This window comes from Lissotriton vulgaris, unplaced genomic scaffold (genome assembly GCF_964263255.1).
Source record: "Lissotriton vulgaris unplaced genomic scaffold, aLisVul1.2 SCAFFOLD_2758, whole genome shotgun sequence".
NCBI classification, from domain to species: domain Eukaryota; kingdom Metazoa; phylum Chordata; class Amphibia; order Caudata; family Salamandridae; genus Lissotriton; species Lissotriton vulgaris.
Window position 1 is genome coordinate 295,222 of NW_028253228.1, and position 24,959 is coordinate 320,180.

The window sequence follows — 24,959 nt, forward strand, 5'->3', positions numbered from 1 at the left end:
GCCACAGTGTACTTCCACCAATGTGGAAATACTTCCTGTATATGAAACTTCTCCAGTAAACTGTTATTTCACTCTGTTACAGGATTTTTATCTTCATGACAGGGAGTGTTGGGTTTTTAGCATGGTTTAACGAGGCAGGGGAGCTCTGACCTCAAAGTGTACATTACTTGGTGAAATTGCTGATGATTAGATTCCACATATGAAAGTGAGTTTGGGAAAAGCCATGCCTTCAGCCCACCCCAAATGATCTCAAGTTTCAGTCGATGCCTAAGTGCATTTATCATTTTTTGCTGCCAAAGCACTACATTTCTACAAACGTATTCATTAGGGATGGATTTTTTTTCTTTTAAGAAACATTGGTCATGTATGGCTTGACTTGGCAGGACTAGGGCCTCATGTAGTGCACTGTAGAAGATTTGTGCCTGTAGTAACCTCTTCTTGAGTTCATTAGCGGTGGTTAGCATTAGAGAGGGTTACTTCAGAGCCCTTTGGTTGTGCCAGAATTTTTAAGATTTTAATTCATTGAAAGAGGCTGATCTAAGCCGACACTCTTGGGTCACGAGTTGCAGCTCTGTTGGATGTTAAGGTCTTAATTGTTCAGCTGCAAGGCATATTGTAAAACGCAAGATGTGCAATTTCATACCATTGCGCACCCTAGCGCCCCAGACTTCAGAGTCCACCCTCCATGCTTAATTTGATTGAATTCAGATTCTTAATGTTGTGCAGTTGGGGCACTTGTTTCTGCAGGTCCACTGACGTTTGCCTCTATGGTATGTGTACCTTATAAAGTATTTTAAACCTAATCTACACTGGGGCTTAATGCAAGCCTTGGCTGCACCTGCGGCAAAGGGGGGCACCAAGTTTTCACTGGGCACCAGTTTCAACCCAATGCATTGAATGCCAGTGAGACGTGAGGGTCTAGGGTGGGAAGGTGGGGTAGTGGAAGGAGTGGTAGTGGAGCCCTCGCCACATTCTGGAGGGGACCCCATCTTGTTTCTTTATTCCACTGCTTGCACACACAGTTTGAGGACTAACTCTAAAGGGTAAGACGTATCCAATTAAAGGTAAATATTCACCACTTTATATTGAAGACATCATAGTCGCTTCCAGTACCAGCAATAATGAGTTTGAAATCAGCCCTTCCTTATCGGAGGTAAATCGTAATATTGGCTGTGGATCTTATAGTAAGGTTTCGCCCTTAGGGCTTCTGCTGCCGTTGTGTGACGCCCTCTTCTCTTTCGGCGGAAGGTCACCTTGCCGAGTGGTGCTGCAGCCAGATGACCGAGGGGCTCCACCCACGCCAGCGTCTTCCTTTGCACAGTCCACATGAAATTGCTGGACACAGTTTTCACGGTTCAGTGCGCTGAGAGGGCCGCAGTGCTGAGGCAGCTTAGCGGGAGGTGTGAGATTGGCTACTATCAGTAATTGCTCTGAACGCCTGCTGGCTGCCTCCTCCGATGCAGAGAGCTCTGCACAAGGGGCTGCCTTTTCTGACCTAAAATGCAGTTACGGACATTCCCTGCAGCAGTCTGCAATTTTTATTCATCAGACCGCATGAAAATCTTTTACATAAAATGCTGCTGGTTAGATTTTCGTTCAGTGCACATATTGCTCTTGGCCATGTCAAGCCTGGTAATTATACGGAGCAAAGATATTTGCATAAATTCGCATTCTTATTTCTTCTGCTTTTAATCCTACCCATACCCAGCTTGATGGCAACCTGTACTACAATCTGCTGTTCTTTCCCTTGAGATTTAAACTTCTTGCTATGACCGGACACTTTTGTGGCACCTTAAAAGACATTTTGGCAATTGCTTCGGCTCTTTCCAAAGAAGAATGCTATTTACGACTGTAGGAAGGTGGCTCTCTGTATAATGCCCTAAAAAGAAGTCAACGGTGTAGAAAGTCCAGTGGATCCCCAATTGGCTTTCAGAGGCTAAAGTAGATGATACTACCGCTCTTTTTTGTGGTACGAGCAGTTAGGCTTATCAGAGGGCAGTGCTAAGCATTTGTTGTACTCACAGAGACAATAAATGAGAGACACACTCCAAAAATAAATCCAAAGCCAAATTAGACAAATAGTACTACTTGTTATATATGTTGTAAAACCGAGAACTTTATTCTCAAGTAAAGCGCTGTTTTTGTAATCGATTTTTACAGGTAAGTAAATATTTCTAAATTGTATGACTTTACGCACAATACAATACTATGGAAGGAAAAGTCATTTATGCCTAACGGTTTCAGTGGTTTATTTTCTGGGATTCGGAATGTAGTGGGACAAGGTCTAAAGTACTACCAGCACTTCTTCAGGAACTGCTCGGGTTTAGCCAGAAGGGTGTGCGCTACGGAGAAGGGGGACCACTTGGAAACTGGGTGCACAGGGGGACAATTCCAGGAGCTCTCTAACGGGGGCTTGGGTCGCAAGGGGCCTTGGAGCAAGGGGGCACAGTAGGTTTTTCGGTAACACAGGCCACGCAGCTCTGATGCAGAGTTGTTGGGTCGGCTAGGCTAGATGCGCAAAGTTGATCCTCACAGTTAGGACAAATAGCTGGCAGGAGAAACATTGGGACACCTTCCACTCACGAAGTTGGTCTCCGTGATGCTGACGTCCCTCAAAGGCTGCTCAGGGGAGGGCATCTCCAATGTCAGGAGAGGCCTTGGTCGCATAAAAAAAGTGGTGAGGCCTTTGAAGCTTCCAGCCCTGGACTGCAGTTTTTGTGTGGAGGAGGTGTAAACCCCTCCGCCCAGAGTAGGCTTTATTCCTGACCTCCTAGAGTGAAGGCTCTCACCTCAGGGGTCAGTAACTCATATTGGTGGCTAGCTGGTCGAGACCAGTCAGCCAATACACTGGTAGTTGGTAGGTTTTCAGCAACAATGGCATCAGTGTGTGTTTTTTTTTTTAAGGCAAGATGTTATGTACCAAACATCTGTGGTTACATAAAGCCATCATGTAGCTGAGGAACTCATAATCACAAGTGTCCTGCCCGTGTTCTCGTTATGGCTTCACTGTGCACTTGTGATATCCAAGAATGGCCTTGGATATCACAGGGACACATCCTCTCATGCAGATATGTCTATACATGGGATATAGTGCACCCTGCCTTAGGACTGTAAGACCTGCTTTAAGGGTGACTTACCTCTACCACTTGCAGTGCTCAGCAGGCATGGCACACAGGGATGTTTGCTGTGTTGGCTCTTTGTTTTTCTCTACATCAAGACACGCAGGCTGCAGTGGCATTTTGCATGAGCTTGGTGAAGGGTCCCTTAGAGTGGAACAATACATGCTGCAGCCATTCGGGACGCACCTTAGATCCAATGCCCTAGTTACCAAGGGTACCATTTACTAGGGACTTACATGGAGTTTAGAGTGGTGCCAGTTGTAGAACAAAAGGCACAGTTTAGGGAAAGAACACTGGTGCTGGGGACCTGGTTAGCAGGAACCCAGCACACTTACAGTCAAAGTTGCATCAGGTACCTGGCAAAAAGTGGGGGGCTAATGCAACAAAAACCCAGTTTTCTACAATGGCATAGGGATTCAACAATTTCTTTGAAGTACCATTGTGTCAGTTATTCACCTTCTGCATCGATCATTAAAGTGTTGTTAACCAGTCAGAATAGAGCATTTTGTGAAAAGCACAACCCGCTGCCTCCCTTTGCATGGATAACTTCACACAGTCAAATGTTTCAATGTGCAAAAATAAAGACTCGAGCAGTGTGGATTGTGTTAGGTTAAATAAGATCTCTTGTCAAGTTCCCAGGCCCTACTCATGCACGTGTTAAAGCCACCACAGAAACTTCGGGCGAGATGGGCTAAGGATAGAGGACAACCATGGACAGATAGTGACTGGGAACGTGTCCTAGACAGTGCCACACACGTAATTCACGTTTCAAACTCATACAAACGTATATATTGCACAGGGCATATCTCTCGCCGGACAAGATTAATAGATATTTTAATATCACTACCTCTGCTTGCCCAAGATGCCATTTATTAGACGCTGACCTACTATACATGCTGTGGCACTGCCCCCGACTCCACTCCTACTAGCACACAATAACAACCAATCTCGCCAGCAGCACAGACATGGAAGTGCCACACACGTGGGGGGTTTGCATCCTAGGGTTTTACAGGCGTACGAAAACTAGCAGAGTAAGCTCCAGATTTTGCGACTTAGGTTTCATCACCGCAAAACGATTAATAACCAAGAGATGGAAACACAAGGACCCTCCGGAGATACCCCATTGGCTAAAATCACCAGAAAACTGGGCATAGGCGGAGAGCACCACTCTTCACAGGGAAGAAACGGCTGGGCTGTGCAAGTTTCCCTTCGCACAGGCCTGAGGTGAATTTTGAAGGCTCTCTTACACACTAGCGCAGCATTATGTGCCCCCCTGACTCAGCAAGCTGGAGCTGATACCTGAAGTGCTGCCCGGGTGGCGTGCATAGGCAGTGTGCACAAGACACTCTTGGACATGATTGATAGGTTAGACAATGACCCCACATTCCTTCATGTCACTACATGGACGTAACCTTAGACGCATGACACCTTGGCATCCGCGCAAACACAGTTTGACCAGGTAAAGCAACCCAAACCTGTTAAAAAGTGTGTAACTCTCGGCAGGTCCTTACTGGAAGGCACACAATACACCGGATACATGTTTCACTGTGTACTTGATGTCTCTTTCACATTTGCATTCGTATTAAGTTTATTAGTTATGACTTCAAGGATAACAAAAAAAAATAAAACAATGAAGATGTCTTGCAATCAGAGATGTTGCTCACTTCTTATCTCCCATGCTTTATTGTCTATTGTTATTCAACAATTGTATTGCAAACACGTTAATGTAATTGTGATAATGGACATGTTTGCATTTGACTACTCGCTGTATGTATGTATATAATAGATAGGTCCTACCCCTCAATTGGAGGTGACGGTATACGGGAGTCATATACCCCTGCCAAATTGCCAATACATGTTGCCTACTGCGAAACAGAGGTAAATTGTGCTGTACTTGCCATGTGGTAACATCTGGAGCTATATATGTAACGGCACAGCGATATTGATTCTGTATGTAAACACAATATATATCTGTGCCTTATTTGTTTACACTGAGAAACTGATAAAAAAAATGCAATAAAGGTATTTTTTTAAAAAAGATCTCTTGTCTCGTTCCATTCATTTTAGGTAGTTTTTATGGTGTGAGGTGCATATGGTCTAAAAGTAGCTCCCTTGATAATCTGGTGAGAATTGAGATATTAACCAAAAAATCAGTGACTGCGCTCATAAAGGTGTACTGTGGAGGAACAGGCAGGGAGATGAACATAGAACATTTTACCCAAGGATGACTGGTGTAGATGGGTTTATTCAATTCATCCTCTTTTAGTTTGATATCTGTTCTATACCTTTTGTGTATAGACGGTGATCTGGATGAGATGCTCTTAACCCTCAATTTAGACAGCAGGACCTTCATTTTGTAAGACCCTGTGATTATTGTCCGTCTGTCATCGCCGATGTAACTTTATTTCTTCAATCCCTTGGCAGTTGTTACTCCTCAATGGATTAAACCATAGACAGCAGTGTTTTTGGTCCTGATGCACTTTACTGGATCCAGGGAACATCACTACATTTAATAATATACATACCAACAAATTTGAAAAATATAAAAGGTACATTTTATGTATCAGAAATAAAGTAAGCCACATATTAAAACGTAGCCAATTACGGTTTAAATTAAGTTATGGAAAGTTGGTACACCTTTTCGAAAGTTTGAATCTGCAGAATTAGTTGACATTGTTATGATTGTGTCCATTCTGTCAGTCGGTTATATGTGTAGTTCAGACATATGTTTTTTGTTGAATAGAGCTTGAAATGGCTGGCCTGTGGTGCACACTGCCTTGTGACTCAGCTGCTGAACCTAGTTTTCTGAACTGACCTCCCATGATCGAGAGAGGTTATCCATTTCTTCTCTAATGCCATATGTACTGTAATAACATTTTCGCAGGTCCTTGTTTGGGAACGAGGTGAATGTTTGAACTAGAACTAGCCCTTCAAAAAGGGTTGTTAACTTTTTACTTAGCTATCAGGTTCTGTGACACTGCATGGAATCTAGGGCAGAGTTCGAAGGTACCTGAAACTGCCCAATTTCTGGAGGAAATTGTAAATATAGATTATAATCAATGAGAAGAATACCCTAAACCTTTCTGTACCTGTAATTTAGGAAATTCAGCCTCCAAAATCTCCTTAATAAGTGTTCCCTCAGACATTGGAGGATCTAAATCTAGCCCGTTGGAGGGCACAAGCGAATGCATTGCCTCGTACAGTAATCTGCCTCAGATACACAGAATCACCTGGATTTATTCTGCGTGTAGGGATGGGAGGAGAGGTTCGTACAGCTGGGTTGTCTTCTTTCAGAATTCACATTAGGAGGATTTGATCTTTTTCTCTTCAACTGATTGGATGTGCCCAATCTCTTGCAATGCTGGCACTGGTAGTTGTGCCATCCTGCTCAGCCGCTATCCACACTGATCCGTCTCTTTAGCATGGTTGCTTTCTCTCCTCTTCAACGCTGCTGAACAGAATGCGCTTGCAGAAAGATGTTATCTACCTCCAGTGCAGATGTCGGTGTCCTGCATTTATGTTGACGATGCTCTCTGGTGTCCTTGAAGCTTGCCCTCTGTTTTCTCCGGTTCCATGTCTAGTGGAGTTCAACGGATTGTACCCGTTCCTAATGTTCATTGGTATTTGAGCTAGGCATCTCTTTCTGCGGTTGAATGCTTGTAAATCTACTTAGGAATAAATACTAGGCTGTGCAAATAAGTCCCTTGCTGAATTTGGGCACATTTGTGTGTGATGAAATCCTTTTGAGCATAACTCAGTGAGGTATAATACTTCTCTGCATGTTGGATGTATTTAAGTATACCGCTATTTTCACCCAACACCATAGACCATCTTTTGAATATGCAAATCGTCTTGAGTAATGTTTGGATACAAATTTTTATTAATTTTCCGTATATGTCCTTCATATTGCCTTAAGTATTTTCACTGACCTCCCCAATGACAAGAGCCAGCTGTAGTGCTCTGGTTGTGTTTGTTGTGGGCATTTAAGGGTGTGTGGATTTTTTTGTACGGTTGAGGAACTGAATAAAGCCAAGACTGAAGATCAGTTGTAAAACTTAACTGGGATACTCTTTGTAAAGGAGCACTCATTTGATAACATGAAGTGCGTCCTCATGTGCTTGTTTTTGGTGAGTGCATCATGTGCTTTAGAAAAACTATTTTCTAGTTGGAAGGGACAGTTTTAATAGAATGGTGTTCGTTTGTTTCTGTTGAAGACAACATTATTATTACTTGGTGAACAACATTTTTAGTTCTATCTGGTGGGATATATATTTTGTATCAAAGGGAGTTAAAATGACATGGTAAGATGATACTGCCACAGAATGTGCCACAGAATGTTTTTTTTGCCATATTATTTAGTCAACTGTCTCATAATTTGCTCCACCACTGCTGCTTAATTCCATTGGCCCTACCTACAGGTAAAAATAAATCACACTGAGTTTTAAGCTTACCGTACATTCGAAAAACAAGACTTGGAGACTGCATTCGAATTTCCTTATGTATGCTAGAAGGTATTATTGAGATGCGAAGGTGAATTCCTCTTGGCATTCTTTAAGCTCTGAGGAAGTCTAGGTGGTGATGCCGGATGAAACTAATGTTGGCTAGAAGCTCTTTGAAGAAAGGAGACTAAAGACCCTTGCTGGAAGAACTCTTAACAATTATGCTTTTCTGGTGCCTCTGGTGGTGTTGGGCAAGGGACTCGGAGCCCATTACCCGGTACAACACGGTCACCTGCGTGAAGCTCTTAAATCCTTGCCAGGAGCTCACGGTGTAGGGTGCACTGGAGACCTGCCCGGCACCCTAGGACCGAACACCAAAGCAGCCACCAGCCCTTCGGCATCCACGCTTGCCGAGACCGCCCTGGAACAATTCAGCTGCCTCCTCATCAACGCTAGACCACTTTGCAAAGACGCAACCGAAGTCTGGGACACTATCTTCACCCTCGCCCCAACGTAATCTTCATTACAGAGACCTGGCTCACTCCCACCATGGCCTCCAACATCGCAACACCCATCTGCTACAAGATGAAGCACCGGGAGCACAGCAACAGACATGGATGTGGCATTGCTATCATACACCAAGAATCAATCATATACACCACCACTGATGACGAAACCATGCCTATCCTAGAACACATGAACTTTCAACTCTGCATCGAAAACAATACCACCATCAAAGGCACCCTCACTTACAGACCCCAGGACCACAAACCGGCCTCAGTAACGCTTTTCCTGAATTCCTTACCCCTTTCGCCATCGACTCCGAACGCTACATCTTCCTGGGAGACCTCAACTTCCATCTGAACGACCCCACTGACACCATCTCCACCGACCTCCTGGAACGAATAGACATTGGCCTGAAACAACTGCTTACTGACCCCCATGCACAAAACAGGACACATGCTGGACCCTATCATTATGTCCAGCAATAGTGTTGGGTACAGCCACATCACAGAACTCCCCTGGTCTGACCACTCCATCATACACTTCACCAACGCGGACCATCCCCCCTAACTGCCACTGCACCCCCACTTCTACAGATGTGCTAAGGTCACCCAGTAGCAATGGACCAATGCCCTCAACAGCAACCAGCCCAACATCACCATCAACCTGAACCAGGCAGTAGAGAATTGCAACCCCTGGATGTCTACCGCCATCAATAAAGTCGCTCCTACTATACCTGATAAAATGCAAAGATCCACTAAACAAGCCAGTTGGTACACCCCAAAACTGAGCACGTCCACACATAAATGCAAATAATTCAAAACGAGATGGCGCACCAGCAGAATCAACACTGACTGAGCTATCTTCAAGTCTGCCCTCAATAACTACCACTGTCTGCTCAAAACCGCAAAAAAAGACCCTGACGCACCGCATCAAGGCCAGCGCCAACTAGTCCAAGGAACGCTACACTATCGTCCGAGTTCACCTGACCGCCAGCCACGGAAAACTCGATCCCCTCCTCACAGGAACTCTGCAACGCCTTCGCCAACCAATTCCACAACAAGATGGTCACCTTGATCCCAACCCACCGACCTCCTCAGCATCCTTTCTCCCAGGAACACAGCGGCCGACGACTACCAGCTCAACAAATCTTAACAACTCTGCTCACCGAACACAACTACTCTAATGACCTCCATCCCCTCGGGAGCACCCACCGTCCCATGCCCCCACCCAAATTTTGAAGATCTACCACCATCTCCCTGCCATCCTGAATGCCTATTCACCACAGCCACCTTTCCCGACACCTGGAAACACGCAGAGGTCAGATTCTACCTCAAGAAACCCTTGGCAGACCGCGGTGACCTCCAGCACTACTTCCCCATCTCGCTGCTCCCATTTCCCTCCAGTCCTGGAGAAGGCCATCAACATCCAACTCACCGAACACCTGGAAAGAAACAGCCTGCTGTACCCCTCCCAATCAGGATTCAGAGCCTGTCACAACACAGAGACAGCCCTGATAGCTGCAACTGACGACATCTGCACCCTACTCGACAGAGGAGAATCTGCTTTCCTAAGACTACTCACCCTCTCGTTGCCTTTGGCACCATCTCCCATCACATACCCATCGATTGACTGCGCCATATTGGAATCGGACGATGATGGATGGCCTCTTTTCTCATAGGGCGCACCCAGAGAATCAGTCCCACCCCCTCGTTTCAACTTTCAATCCATGCTCACCCCCAGTGGCATCCCTCAAGGCTCATCCCTCGTCCAACCCTTTTCAGCATCTATATGACTCCACGTGCAGACCTAGTCAGAACCTACTACCTCAACACCATCTCCTACAATGACACCCAACTTGTCCTTTCGCTCTCAGCGGACCCCACCATGACAAAGACCAGTTTTCACAACTGTAAGAAAAAGTCTCGGCCTGTATGGAGAACAACTGTCTGGAACTCAGATGGCCAAAAGAGAAGTCCTGACCTTGGGCAGACACACCTCCCTCTTGATTGACTCCTGGTGGCCATCGGAACTCTGACCTACCCCCACTCCGAAAGACCACGCCCGCAACCCCTGCATCACCCTGGAAGCAAAATCTCCATGAAACGTCAGATCCTGCTGTTTCCTCAGCCTGTTTCCAAACTCTCCGCATAATCTTCAAGTGGCTACCCACTAACACCAGCAAAATGGTGACTCAGGCCCTCATCACCAGCCCGCTGAACAACAGCAACACTCTGTGAAGGCACCACCACCGAACTCTTGAAGAATCCAGATGATCCAGAACGCAGCAGCCAGACTGGTCCTCAACCTGCCCAAGAGAACCACATCACCAGCACCTGAGAGACCTCCACTGTCTCTCCATCCAAAAAGATGCAAATTAACACTACTTACCCACACCTACAAAGCCCTCCCCGACCAATGAGCTTCCTACTTGAACCACAGCCTTGAATTTCCACCTACCATCCAGAAGCCTCCGCTCACCTCGCCCTCGCACAGATACTGTGCATCTGCCGCTGCTGCACCGGATGACGTTCCTTCCTTCACATTGCCGCCAAGTTCTGGAACACCTTTTCCCTCCACCTTCCTACTTCACTATTGCTGGCGGACTTCAGGAATGTACTCTAGACCTGGCTCTTCGAGTAAGAGCCGCAGTGCCTTGATCCCCTTTTGGGTGATGAGCCTCGCTCTAGAAATACTATTTGATTGATTTATTGAAGAGCAGGTCATCCTTCGCCCAGAGGAAGCCAGGCTAGACCACCACTCGTTGACCTGCTCCAATTTATATGATCACCTTTTTAAGGTACTGTTTATGGATGCTTGTTTATCTCCGCAATGAGCTGCTTCAACAATAGGGGGCTGGTTGACTTAATTTGTCCCAGCATAGCTGGTGTTTATCTTATAGGGGCCATTAAAAGAAAAAGTAAGTTGAGGCTCACCATACATAAACAGAGACACTACAACTCTGGAAGGTTGTTTTTGTTCGAGCCATTGTGTCTCATAGATAATGAAATACAATACTAGAAAGACTGACTTCTCGTACTGCAGAAACCCTTGAATTACCCCCTTCACCTGCCAACCTACCTACCTTCTCTACGTTCACTCAGTCCCCTGGCTCTGGGCCTGATGGGGCTAATGACACTAACACTGGCTCGTACACTCCCACTTACACCCCACCCCCACTAGATTAAGCACTTGAGGTAAAACACAAGAATCAGCGGCCCAATCAAAGGTACTGTGATACGCCTAAATAAACAGCCTATATTCAGTCTACTTATATACATACTTTTGAAATCCTTAAGAATGACATTGTTGTGCTGATTAGTGAAAAATGAAAGCGTTCTGGACAGCTGTTTACGTCCACTACATAATCGTCTTTGCTCCATTGAAATGCAACTGCTTTTTATGGGTCCAGGAAGGAGAAATTGCTAATCCTTTGGCTGTGCCTATAACTGATAACCCAGGCTTGAAAGAGATTATCCCAACTGAATGTGTGATCACGGGGAAAGGGAAATGGGAATTCGATAGGTGTTATTTCTAATAATAAATTCCACTCTTCCGTGGCAGTGATCAATCAGACAGAGGATACGAGGAAGGTTCAGGCAAAAGAATAATGCATCCTCAGTCCCTTATGGTGCACGCTCTAAGTAGCACCGGCTCCAAAATTACTCCTGGGCTTAAAACCTTGTTGGATACCTTTACTGAATAATTAGCCATGTTGAATTGGGAAATTAACCCAGGTAAAACCTTTTGTTATTGTTTGCGAGCCCAAGAATTCTAAAATACTGGTTTTGATTACCTAGGGCAAACCAATGAGTTTTGATATTTTGGAGTTAACCTTTGATTCGCAGGACACCATGGTCCCCATGGATTGGGAAAAAAAGATGACACTTTATGAATTCTGTTGATTGCCTCCCTCCCGGAAGTGTACACAAGAAAATGTACACCTGTTTTAACCTATAGCTCAGGACTCTGGGGTATAACAAAGTTAGTGGCTTGCGGGCTGTGAAGAGTCTGCAGGTGCCTTTAAAGCCTACCACCAAGTTGTTCTACCTATGCCATCCACCAGGAGCTTGTACTTGGTTATGTAGAAGACCTGATTATTCTGGCCCCCATATTATTATGATACTCAATCTGGTGTAACCACCACACCTTGTTAATAAAGAGATTATAGATGGCTGCCTTGCGATTTGAGTTAGAGGATCCCTTGGTTTGCTTATATTAAGCGGATGTGTATAACCGACCTGACTGCCAATCTTTTCCAAGCCACAAGAGTTACCTAAAATAGATGAATTTTGAATCAGAAAGTCCTTCATGGATTTCAGACAGTGGGAAATGGAGCAGGTGGAGTTAATTAAGTCTAAAAATCAAGAATATACTTCGTTCTAAATCTTTCCAAGCCTGGAGCCGTATCTTGACCTTGTGACAAATCCGTTGGATAGGAAACTTTTAACTAGATTTAGATTCAGGATAATTAGATGTCATCTTTGCTTTCCCTTAGGACAGTATGATTCTTGTAGAATTCGTGTATGTCCTTGTGATGAGAGAGCCCCACAGTCTGCTCCACTTTTCTTTTTTTGTAAATTTTATTGCCATTTAACGAAGAAATGTTTAATTCCATTCTTGCGGTATTTGGGTCTGTCGGGTGCATATCTGCTTTGTAGTTCAAAAAGCTCAATGCATCGGAGGTCTGCTTTAGTGTTAGCATTTTTGTCAAACATGCCCTCCGTACTAGGAAACTTCTACTTGTCTGAATCTGGCAGGTGTGGCTTATTTTTAATTTTGTGTTAGCCGCTTTGTTATATACTTAGTAAATATGCTGCGTTTATCATTTTATAACAATGACGATTGCTTTATCAGATTGTATTATTTATTATGTTTGTATAGATTGTATCAGCTTTTATGATAATTATCTAATGTTCGAATATAGCTATTGATAGACTTAAGTCACGTATATTCAGGTGTGAGAAACGAGTATCTGGGGTAGTTATGTGTGTTCCAAAAATGCATTTACATTATTACTAATGCCTGTAGGGTCAACCCAGAAACCATTAATGGGGAGCACATAGAGGTACTTTGATCCTAATGTATTTTTAATGACTAAAGAGAGTGAATGCTAAGACGTACTCTCTTTTAGGTGTTTGTCTGCAATATTACCTGCAGCAAAGTTTCTCGTGTCTGCTCTTGTGCACTTTTCAATTCATGAACAAAACGGTTATATCTTAGAACAGACTCGGAGGAGAGGAAAACTGTGAACATTGTGAATTGGTTGCTTTCCAGGCCCATTTGTGCAAATCTTAGGTGAATATTTCCTACTAGGTGACCCAAAGCTGCGGTATTCGCAACACCGAGGATTACCCTGGTTCCTTAAACTAATTTGTACTGTTACTGATGCTCGTCTTCAGTAGGACTATGTCTGATAGGATTTTTTAAAGTTATGCAGAAGATTACTGTGGATCCAGCAACTGATTTGTAATTCTACTGATGCACATCTTCATTAGGGCTATGTGTGTTGTGTTTTTTATAAAATATGCAGAGTATTTCTCTAGTTCCAGAAAATCATTTTACTATAACTGATGTGGACCTTCAGTGGGCTATGTTTGGTGTGTTTGTTCTCAGTAGCACAGAGGATTATTCTGGTTACAGAAATAAATGTTTTATGTTCTGTTCCTGAAGTAAATCTTTGTACTGTTAAATTTGGTATTTTTTTTTTTTATGAGGAACGTTGAGGGATAGCCCAATCCTGTAAAAATCATTTCTTAGATCAGTTGTAGGTTAGATAATGAATGCTGAAAAACTATTCGTACACGGAGTACCCAAGTAAATTGTTTGGCATTATAACCTTAACCCCTTAAGTGCTGCTGACGGCCAATGGTCGTCAGCAGCGCTACCTCCCCAGTGCTGCGCACGACCATTGAACGTCCATTCAGCACTAGTTCTAATGGACAGCGCAGCACTGGGGAGGAATGTGTAATAGCAGCTATGAGGTTAAAAGTGGAACGCAGATGTGAGATATTGGCAAGAAGGCATATATCCAAGCATTTCGACGTTTTCAGTCTGTTCACTTCAAATGCTCTCATAGGTAGGTTGTGGTAGTGTGTTGTGTACTCTTCCGCGGTCTAGAGTGGCCAAGTTGTGTTCTCTTCATGTCCATACTGCTGGGCAGAAAGGTCTTCACTTAATTTTCTCATCATTGCTTTCACCCCCCCCCCCCCCCCCACCCACCCATACTTGCCTTGACAGGGTGACGTTTGTAGTAGTAAGTTCATTTAAGTCTAATGTAAGCCATTTATACAAATTATGTAAAAGACGTTACACAATATTCTGCATCATGTAATCCTGTAGAAAAGAAACCATTACTTACATTTGCATATACTTAAAGTGTAAAAATACCATACGAAATGTACAAAGACGATTCCAATTAGGAGTCTTAAATAATTGGTTCACTGCCCTCTGCTTGCTTGACTATGAAGAGAAGAGGTCTCAAATATATACTCTGATAGGGGGATCTTGTGCACTGGAGTGTTAAAACACGTCGCCAGAAGGCAAAGTATCAGCGAGATTTCAGTTATTTGAGGATCGGTGGTGATCGTGTGAAGATCTCATGTACCAAACTATGATGTCACTTGACAGACGTTATACAACGTGTTTTGGCCTATATCTTTTTCCATGCTAAACTCTATCCTTTGTCTCCTCAGATTTGACAAGCAAGAAGTCTGCTCTTTCTGAGGTGAGTAACCCACATGATGAGAGATCCTAAAACTTTGTGATCCTTACGGAAGGCTGAAACTTTCACGGACAAGTAGTATGACTGGTGAACCCTGTTGTCCTGCACTCTGGGTATTTGTTGTTGAAAGCTTGGTTTCCTGGTCATATGTGCTAGACTTCCAATGTATATATACTTGGTGGCAATGTGACTTAGCGGAGCATGCTTGAGCGGACTACCAGCGCTGACGATGGCGGTTTAGGTTTTTTGAGTGATGGAAGAGAAGATGGTAACTGAAAGGCAAATGTATAATTTTTAATGGTTGAATTTGGCTAACCTTGCCAAATAGGACTAAAAATCCAGTATCTGCTTCGATTATGCCTTGTGGCTCATAGATCCTCGCAGATGTAGAGTTTGTGATGTCATGGCAGCCTGCTTCTTAGTGTAATACCTTTCTTTTTTTTTATGTGAAATGGATGCCTCCCACCAGTGGCTTAGCAAAGGTGCCTGCCATGGGCCCTAATGCAAGCAAGGACTCCTTGATCCTTTTGGGGGGTAAATGACAGCCATAAATTGGGGTGCAGTGGACCACTCACACTGCGCCCCGGTGCCACTGCACTTGCTGCGTTAATGACCGCTGTGCCTCAGCCTTTCAGTCCCTCAGTGCCCCTCATAGTATTGACGATTCATCCAGTCTGAGGCTGGCCAGGCACGATGGATGCACCGCCCACCCCGATGACGTGGTGGAAAATGAAGCCGAAAGCAGCCCTTTCTGTAGTGGACTAAATCTGACTTAATCTACCTCTAGCGTCCAGAAGCTGCTTCTCGCCACCTGCACCTCCATCACCCCCTTCCTCTGGCACCCCACCCCCACCTTTCCCTCCTTGTCTTTCGGTTTCCTACTTCCTCCTGTTCTGCGATGAAGAAAACTTAATTTCCTTTCAGAATTTCACAAATGCAAATCAGGTTCCTCCGTGCACATTGTGTTAATTGAGGTCTATTTTGAGCCCTGTACCAGTGCGTGCAGCTGCACATGTTCTGCTGGAGGGCTTGTTTTGTTCCTGTCCGTGCCAGGATTTTGTGCCGTAGATTTTCTTCTCTCCCCTTGGTCTATTATTGCCTTTTCGAGCCACGGTTGTGCATAGTCCGTCAGGGGCTGGGCTGGAGGAAATGGAATCGCCCTGTCTGTGACTTGAGTGGAGGACGCCCCCACCCTGTGCATGATCAAAACCCATGAACTTTGGGAGGGGCAGGATGAGCGGAGCTTGCTCTGCCCCAGCCCATCCTGTGCTCTTGCGATGTGCGTTCGGTGACCCCTGGGCAGCACCAGGCCGTTGGCGGCCGGGTTATTTATAAGTGCAACTCATGCGAGGGTTGCGTAAAGTTACTCCTTCCAGCCAGCGCATCGCGACATCAGAGCTCCTGTGAACTCCTTGACCCTATATGGAGTTGTATACTGGAGGTTAGCCATTTTGGTGCTGCAACTCCTGGTAGATAGCAGCACGAGCACATACAGCAGATTTGTACAAGGTCACAGCGTGGTCAGTCGATGAAGCTAGGATGCAAAGGAAATGAGAATGAGTGCTTGCAAATACTGTTGCCTCTTTGGTACAATCTAGGGGTGCGCAGTCAACTCTGCTTCACCGGCAGATTTCACGGATTTTTGCCCACTCCGCGCTATGCTTGTGACATGAAGCTCTGGCAAAACTCTGTTAACTACTGCGTGGCGGAGTTTTTCTTTGCCCGCAGCTTGCCAACTTTAAGTTGGCGAGTGAGCATTTTCATCCCATAGCGCAATTTTCAGGCACTAGAATGCCACCCAGCGAGATTTTCTCAACGCGGGTGGTCGCGGCAGGTCGCAATCATTCTCGTTGAGAAAGCTGCTGCTCTAGTAATTGAGCAGCAGAAAGAAGCAGCACCCTCTGGTGCGCCATGTGGTGCTGTTTGCACTAATTTTTCAGCATGGAACAAGCTCCTGGCGCTTAAAATCAGCTCAAGCCGCGCAACGTTCCGAATTCCGGCCTGCTCATTGAACTCTACGGAATCTCGCTTGAGTTTTTATGTAATTCCACGGAATTCCACAAAGTGAAACTCCACGAGTTCATCCCACCCCATATACAATCCTGAACTGGGGGAAGGGGGTAGCGCTGTGGCTGATCAGTTACGTCAGTTCTAGTAGATACAGCAGCATCTCCTGCTAGATAAAAGCACGAGATACATGCAACAGAATTGTACAAGGTCACACAGTGTGGTTAGTTGAACAAGCCAGGATTAAAACTCTGGTCTCACAGAATCTTATAGCAGCAGCGTACCTGATAAGCCACAGCTTTTCCCTAACTGCTGGATTGTACAGAAGCACCACTGGCAAACACTCCCTCCCACCTTATGATGTTGGCTTGACTCTCTTACTGCTCAGGCTGGGCCATGCAGTGTGGTTACATCTCCCTCTCTACCCTCCTAGGTCCCGTCTTTATCAGGCCAGCCTGGCTCAGGGAAGAAAATTGGGCACCGTGGTGTTGATGCCTCGGGAGAAACTACGTACAAGAAGGTACCGTTATTTCTGTGTGTTTCCCCATCCTTCATCCATAGCACTAGAGGGACAGCAAAGTACCAGTGAGAACTTCCTTTAATGGGAGGCCCATTGCATGCTAGGAAATTGTTAATTTTCTTTTTTTAAATCACAAGAAATGGCTCTTATGCATGTAGGGGAGCAATAGTACTGAGAAATCAAGGATAACACTGAACTTCTCACTTAGGCTGGCTTACTCGTCATATTTGTTTATTTTTATTTCCAGACTATCGTCAAAACAGTACATTTTAATCCTCAGAATTGGGTGGAATCCTTTGCACCATGCCCTGTCATTCAGCTAATCAGACTTTCAATACTTTTCCTTCTGGATCTTTCTGGGCAGGAAACAGAACCAGCTGTGTAGTACTAAACCCCTGCGTGGTCGCCACTGTGTTATGGGGCATTCAGACTGAGCTGGAGGGGTTGGTCTCTCTTGGGAAAAAGATAGGAAGTGAAAGTTGCAGAGGATAGATATTCTTGCTTTTGCCTTTCCATTTTGCAGGTTAACCAACCCTAAGGGCTCTGGACCTGCAAAGCTAATGACACGGGTGATTTAAACTATCATGGCCCTGGGAGGAAGTGTTCATATAAACACAAAATATCTGCACACCAGTTAATTATTCCTAAATTCTGAATTGTTTAAAAGTATTTTCTGATTAATCTTTGCATGAAGGCCCACCTATTTTCTTTTCAGTTTCATTTACTTTTCTTTAATGTGTTTTGATGCCCCACGAGGGGAGGGAAAGAATAAGACTGTAAGCTAATTCATCCAGTTAGTTTTTTAGCTGCTGTTTTCGGCCAGCTTATCCAGAACCCAGAACTTAAAGGTCATAGTCTAACTGTAGTTTTGATTCTCTGCCTTAGATGCTAGTTCAGTTTCCTGTTTTTTCCATGCCCCGTCACCTCACCATAGACTGAATTGCTCATGGGAAAATTGAAGATTTCCTGACATGCTGATTCCTCTGATGGGAAGGTTGGTCCCATGCGAGCAGTCACTTGTTATGCCTCATCTCTGTCAGTCTTTTGTGGCACTAGGCCAGGTGGTAAAATCATCTCCAATTCATGTACATTCTAGTCCTCCTTTGTTTTATAATTCCTCTTACCATTAGATCCCTGTCAGCAGCCAAAAGTCCTTAAACTGACTGCAGTAGTGATAATGTCCGATGACATCGTGAGTTCAATGACAAACTGTAGTTCTTTTTTTTCTTTTGTCAGACTACTTCATCCACGCTGAAAGGGGCCATCCAGTTGGGCATTGGATACACCGTTGGGAACCTAAGCTCCAAGCCTGAGAGAGATGTGTTGATGCAGGATTTCTACGTGGTGGAGAGCATTTTTTTCCCCAGGTGCGGCTGTTTTGAAAGTGAAAACCTATGTTGAAACTAATTTGAACTGTTTTAGAGATTGTTTCCTCAGGGAGTTTTTCTCTTAATGCTACATCAGTACCGGAGACCTTCTTCGTTTGACCTGGATGGAGAACAGTGGAGGGGAGGCAGTTGGGAAGCAGGAGTGGGGGGAGGAAGGGAAGCCATGACGTAGGAATTTGTTGACTGTTTTGATTCTAGTCTGTTAAACTGATTAGCATAAGGGTTATTTGGTTAGTGGGCACAAAGGTCATAAGGTGTCAGCAGGAGCAGTTGTGCGAATGGAAGAGATAAGGTCACGGTTTCATCTGGATAATGTATTTTATTATCACCAAGATGGGAAATGAGTGTTGCTAGGAGCCTGCTGTCAATGTAGGGTGGTTTCAAAATAATACGCACAAGCAATGGATTAGTCTGTTCATATTGAATTAGTTCTTTGGAAGTTTCAGGAAATGGAAAAGGTCGCTCCCTGTAGCTGAAACACAAGACCAGTTGATCACACTCACAAATTTGTTGGAAGGTTGCAAAACCCAAAATACACACCCCAACCTCTGAAGTTCTACCAGTCTGCATTTCAAGACACCCTATAATACTGAGGGGAATAGGACTTTAAACCGCTACTCTATACAAAAAAGTGTAACTGCAGAAGTGGATGCTGTGGAAACTTTTTTTGGTTTCGCCTAGACAGCCAGGCATGTTGCTTACACGCAGTGGGCTTACACACAGTGAGCTTACAGCTCGCCCATAGCTTACCACTTGTTAGTTTCATCGTTACTCTAATTTCCTTTGTATTTGTTTGTCAAGGCATGCAAGTGCCGGGTCTTCTTCTTCTGTTTGGCCATCCCCTGCAGCATGAACCTAGTATTTGTGTCGATCCACTGCTCCCATTGTTGGAGCTACATTTTCTTTGTGTTCAAGCACTCCATATGAATGCGTATGTTTTCATTCCATATGCCCGTTGATGTGACTTCTTTTCCCTCTCACCCCCTACTTTGTACTCTGTGCCACTGCACTCTACAACACTGTGTGCCACTGCATTCTACTCAATCAGGAACGTTTGTAGAGCGCGCTACTCACCCGCGAGGGTCTCAAGGTGCTGGGAGGGGGGGTGCCGCTACTGCTCGAAAAGCCAGGTCTTGAGGTGCTTCCTGAAGGAGAGATGGTCCTAGGTCAGTCGTAGGTTGGTGAAGAGGGTGTTCCACGTCTTGGCTGCCAGGTAGGTGAAAGATCTTCCTCCAGTGGTGGTTCTGCGGATCTGTGGGACGGTGGCGAGGGCGAGGCTGGCGGAGCGGAGCTGGCGGGATGGTGTGTTGAACGTGAGGCGGTTGTTGAGGTATTCGGGACCCATGTCGTGGAGAGCCTTGTGTGCGTGGGTGAGGAGTCTGAACGTGATCTTCTTGCTGACAGGGAGCCAGTGCAGTTCTCTCAGGTGGGCAGAGCTGTGGCTGTGTCAGGGGATGTCCAGGACGAGCCGTGCAGATGCGTTCTGTATGCGCTGGAGTCTTTTCTGTAGTTTGGCAGTGGTCCCAGCGTATAGGGCATTCCCGTAGTCCAGTCAGCTGGTGACGAGGGCCTGGGTGACCGTCTTCCTGGTTCTAGTGGGGATCCAACGGAAGATCTTACGGAGCATGCGGAGGGTGTTGAAGCAGGAAGATGTAACGGCGTTGACTTGCCTGGTCATTGTGAGGGAGGAGTCAAGGATGAATCCCAGGGGGCGTGCGTGGTCCGAGGGCTTGGGGGCGGTGCCCAGTGCAGGGGGCCACCAGGAGTCATCCCAGGCGGAGGTGGATGGGCCGAGGATGAGGACTTCCGTCTTGTCTGAGTTCAGTTACAGACGGCTGAGCTTCATCCATTCCGTGACGTCTTTCATTCCTTCCTGGAATCTGGCTTTGGCGGGGTCGTTGGTGAGGGAGAGGATCAGTTGGGTGTCGTCGGCGTAGGAGATGATGTTGAGGTTGTGCTTGCATGCGATGGCTGCGAGGGGGCTCATGTAGACATTGAAGAGGGTGGGGCTGAGCGAGGAGCCTTGGGGTACGCCGCAGATGATCTTGGTGGCTGCTGCGCGGAAGGGTGGGAGACGGACTCTTTGGGTTCTGTCAGAGAGGAAGGAGGTGATCCATTCCAGGGCCTTTCCATGGATCCCGGCGTGGTGAAGGCGGGTTGACAGGGTGTGGTGGCAGACCGTGTCGAAAGCAGCCGATAGGTCGAGGAGGATGAGGGCGGCAGTTTCCCCGTTGTCAAGCAGGGTCCTGATGTCGTCGGTGGCTGCGATGAGGGCAGTCTCGGTGCTGTGGTTTGCTCGGAATCCGGACTGTGATGGGTCGAGGGAGCCGTTTGTCTCGAGGAAGGCGGTCAGCTTAATGTTGACGGTTTTCTCGATGACTTTTGCGTGAAAGGGGAGGAGCGAGATGGGGCGGAAGTTCTTGAGGTCTGTGGGGTCTGCGGTGGGTTTCTTCAGGAGGGCGCTGATCTCCCCATGCTTCCAGCTCGCCGGGAAGGTGGCAGATGCGAAGGAGTTGTTAATGATGTCCCGGAGTTGGGGTGCGATGATGGAGTCAGCTTTGTTGAAGATGTGGTGTGGGCAGGGGTCCTCTGGGGAGCCTGAGTGGATGGTGTTCATCATGAGGGTGGTGTCTTCCGTGCTGACTGGGGTTCAGGTGCAGAGGGTGGTGGTGGGCGCTGGCTCGGTGGTTGGGTGCGTGGTCTGAGCGCCGAAGCTGTCGTGTATATCGGCGATCTTGCGGTGGAAGAACGTGGCGAGTGAGTCGCAGATGTCTTGCGATGGTGTGATGTTGTTGTTGCTGGCATTGGGGTTGGAGAGCTCTTTAACAATGCTGAAGAGTTCCTTACTGTTGTGGGTGTTGTTGTCCAGTCGTTCTCTGAAAGATGACCTGTTGGTGGTTACGGATGGCGTTCTTGAGGGCTGTTATGTTTTCCGTTGACTGGTCGTGGCGCCAGGCTTTCTCAAGGGCACGGCAGGCTTTCTTGGAGTCTTTGAGGTCGCTGGAAAACCATGAGACTTTCTTGCTGTCGGGGTTGTTTGGAGGGTTCTTCAGTGGTGCAAGGGCATTGGCGCAGCCGGTGATCCACTGTGTGAGGTTGCAGGCTGCTTCGTTGGGGTCCGTAGTGTTGGTGGGTGGGTTTTGGCTCTGGGAGGTGGTGAGCTGGTCGGTGGTGATCTTGCTTCATCATCTTCGGGGAGCGTGTTGCGGCCGGTGGTGGGTTGTGGTTTTCCTGAAGTTGAAATGGACGCAGCTGTGATCGGTCCAGTGAAGTTCGGTGGCGTGGCTGAAGGAGATGTGGTTGCTGGAGGAGAAGACTGGGTCGAGCGTGTTGCCGGCGTAGTGGGTGGGGGTGTTGACCAGTTGCTTGAGTTAGAGGTTGCCAAGGTTGTCTAGCAGGGAGGTGGTGTTGTTGTCCTTGTTGTTCTCCAGGTGGAAGTTTAGGTCCCCTAGGAGGAAGTAGTCGGAGGAGGCAAGAGCAAGCGGGCTGATTAGTCTGCGAAGGCTTCGCTGAAATGTGTGCGTGGTCCCGGGGGTCTGTAGATGAAGGTACCTCTGAGGGTGGTCTTGGGGTCGGTGTGTATCTGGAAGTGAAGGTGCTTGGCGGCGGTGAGGGTGTCGTCGGTGTTGGTCGTGATGCGGATGGTGTTTCTGTAGACAATGGCGATGCCACCTCCGGCTTGGTTGACCAGGTCCCTCCGGTGATCTTGTAGCCGTCCGGGATGGCTATGGTGATGTCGGGGGCTGAGAAAGCCTTCATCCAGGTTTCCGTGAGGAAGGCAACGTCCGGTGCTGTTGTGTCAAGGAGGTCCCAGAGTTCGACGGCGTGTTTGTGGACGGAGCGGGTGTTGAGCAGGATGCATTCGAGGTGGTTGTTGTTGGCACCTGTTCTGGCGGGCGCGGTGCAGGTCCGAGGGCAGGTGAATTTGCAGGCAAGGCAGGTGATGGGTGCGTTTAGGGGTAGCTCGGTAACAGGCTGGCTGTCGGCCGGTATTGAGTGCGAGGAGGGCGGCGGCGTCGTATTTCCGTTGGGGGGGGCTGGCTCCGGCGAGGGCCAGGGGTCCTGGCACTGGGAACGATATAGGCGCGGACTGGCGCAGACTGGCTTGCCTTAGGTGCGCCTTCGGTGCGCCAGTGGCGCGCCCGCTGCGAGCGTCCGCGCCTGGATCGCGCCCAGTGCCAGGACCCCTGGCCCTCGCCGGAGCCAGCCCACCCGACGGAAATATGACGCCGCCACCCTCCTCGCACTCAATACCGGCCGACAGCCAGCCTGTTACCGAGCTACCCCGATGTAATGTGATTTCACATTACACCACTCTACCATATGCTCCTGTGCTCTTCCCTGCACCACCCTATACCACTGCATTCTACACCACTGCATTCAACTCTGCACCACTCTACACCACTGCGCTCTACTCTGCACCACTCTTCTTTATGCTGCTGCTCTTTACGCCATTGCACTCTGCTCTGCGCTGCCGCTCTTTGCGCTGTTGCACTCTACTCTGCACCACTCTACTCTGCAGCACTATACGCCACTGCACTCTACAACCCTCAGCTCTCCTCTGCCCCACTCTGCTCCTCTGCCCCACTCTGCTCCTCTCTACTCTGTGCCACTCTACGCCATTTTGCTCTTCTCTACTATACGCCACTTTGCTCTTCTCCGCACCACTATATGCCACTCGGCTCTGTGACCGCACTCTACCCGACGCAATGTCACTACTCTCTATGCTGCTCTACCACTCTGCGCCACATCACTTTGTGCCATTTCCTGCACTACTCTACGCCAGTCCACTCTTTTGTGCACCACTCCGGTCTTCTCTGCACCACTCTTCTCAACACCACTGCACTCTACTCTGCACCACTGCACTCTACTCTGCACCACTGCACTCTACTCTGCACCACTGCACTCTACTCTGCACCACTGCACTCTACTCTGCACCACTGCACTCTACTCTGCACCACTGCACTCTACTCTGCACCACTGCACTCTACTCTCCGCCACTCTGTGCCACTGCACTCTACTCTCCGCCACTCTGTGCCACTGCACTCTACTCTCCGCCACTCTGCACCACTGCACTCTACTTTGCGCCACTGCACTCTGCAATGGTTGTTTTTTGGGGGATTAAAGTACTCAGTGGGGTTTGTGTAGTGCACTCTATGCTTTCTGTGTTGTTTAAAAACTTAAAATGATCCTGTTTTATGGGGGATGCCATGGTTTATTAGAAAATAAAATAATGGAGAAAGTCTTATGATTCTGTTTGGGGACCAGCAGGTGTGATCAGGATAGCGGAGTGTATTAGTTTGTTTTAAGTAATGATAGCTTTATTTATTAATGGACCCTTCTTTCTTTTGAGTGCAGCGAAGGAAGTAACCTCACACCAGCACACCACTATCCAGACTTCAGATTTAAAACCTATGCACCTGTGGCTTTTCGGTACTTCCGGGAGCTCTTTGGCATCCGCCCAGATGATTATTTGGTAAGGACAATTCATATCCTGTCTTCCTACATGGCTTTTAATTCTGTTATTTAAAATTTACTTTGTTGTGTAAAAGTTGCTGCTGGTGTGCAGAGTTCTTAGGTGAACTAGATTAAAAAGCTGCAGCTAAAAACTTGTGCAAGCTTCAAATTTATTTTTCCTCCCATTAGAGCTCCTAACAATATGAGGACTTGACAGTCTCTCGATTCATAAGCTTTGTCCATGCAGTAATTTTTGTCCTGTTTGTATTGGGCATTATTTTGTTTACCACAAACACTGGAGTTCAACTTGTTCCTGCTTCTTTCGCCTCCTCCAGGTATTGAGGGCTTCAGATAGGTCTCTCTGCCAGATGCGTACCCAGTGTGAGCTAGCATGTGCCTGTCCATGATAATTTTTCCTGGATGTTATTGATGGCCACCCGTTTTGTTTCCACTATACCAGTTTTACATATAGTTGAAACCTGTCCGTGCCGTTGACATGTCCGGACTACAGCTTCCTACACAGTTTTGTAGGCACTTGACTCTTCTAAACTACTACTTCAGCTTTCCTACTTTATTCACCTGCTACTTTGACATGGTTTCAACAGTGGCCATTTCAAGCATGTTTTCAGCAATGCTAATTAATGTTATACCTGTGATTAAGCCCACTGTAGAGATTTGTGTTTTTAAGACTGAGCATGATCTATTGTTTTGGTTTTTTAGCAGAGACCAACTTCTGACTCTTGAACCTCGAGGTCATTGCTGCAGGACCATTGCCCAATGAACACTGCCATTAAACACATT

At 46.7% G+C, this 24,959-nt stretch overlaps 1 protein-coding gene across 1 annotated transcript in view; it reads left to right on the plus strand.

Moving 5' to 3' along the window:
* The window catches only part of LOC147661116 (phosphatidylinositol 4-phosphate 5-kinase type-1 gamma-like), a gene marked incomplete at its 3' end in the record, with an annotated part of 76,054 nt that extends 51,877 nt beyond the window's left edge, over positions 1-24,177 (plus strand). Inside the window, exons 2-5 of the mRNA XM_086951326.1 lie at positions 14,758-14,789; positions 17,227-17,313; positions 18,550-18,680; positions 24,060-24,177. Of these exons, the coding sequence (XP_086807452.1) occupies positions 14,758-14,789; positions 17,227-17,313; positions 18,550-18,680; positions 24,060-24,177 (368 nt within the window). The remainder of the gene's footprint in view (positions 1-14,757; positions 14,790-17,226; positions 17,314-18,549; positions 18,681-24,059) is intronic.
* Between the last annotated feature and the right edge of the window lie 782 nt (positions 24,178-24,959).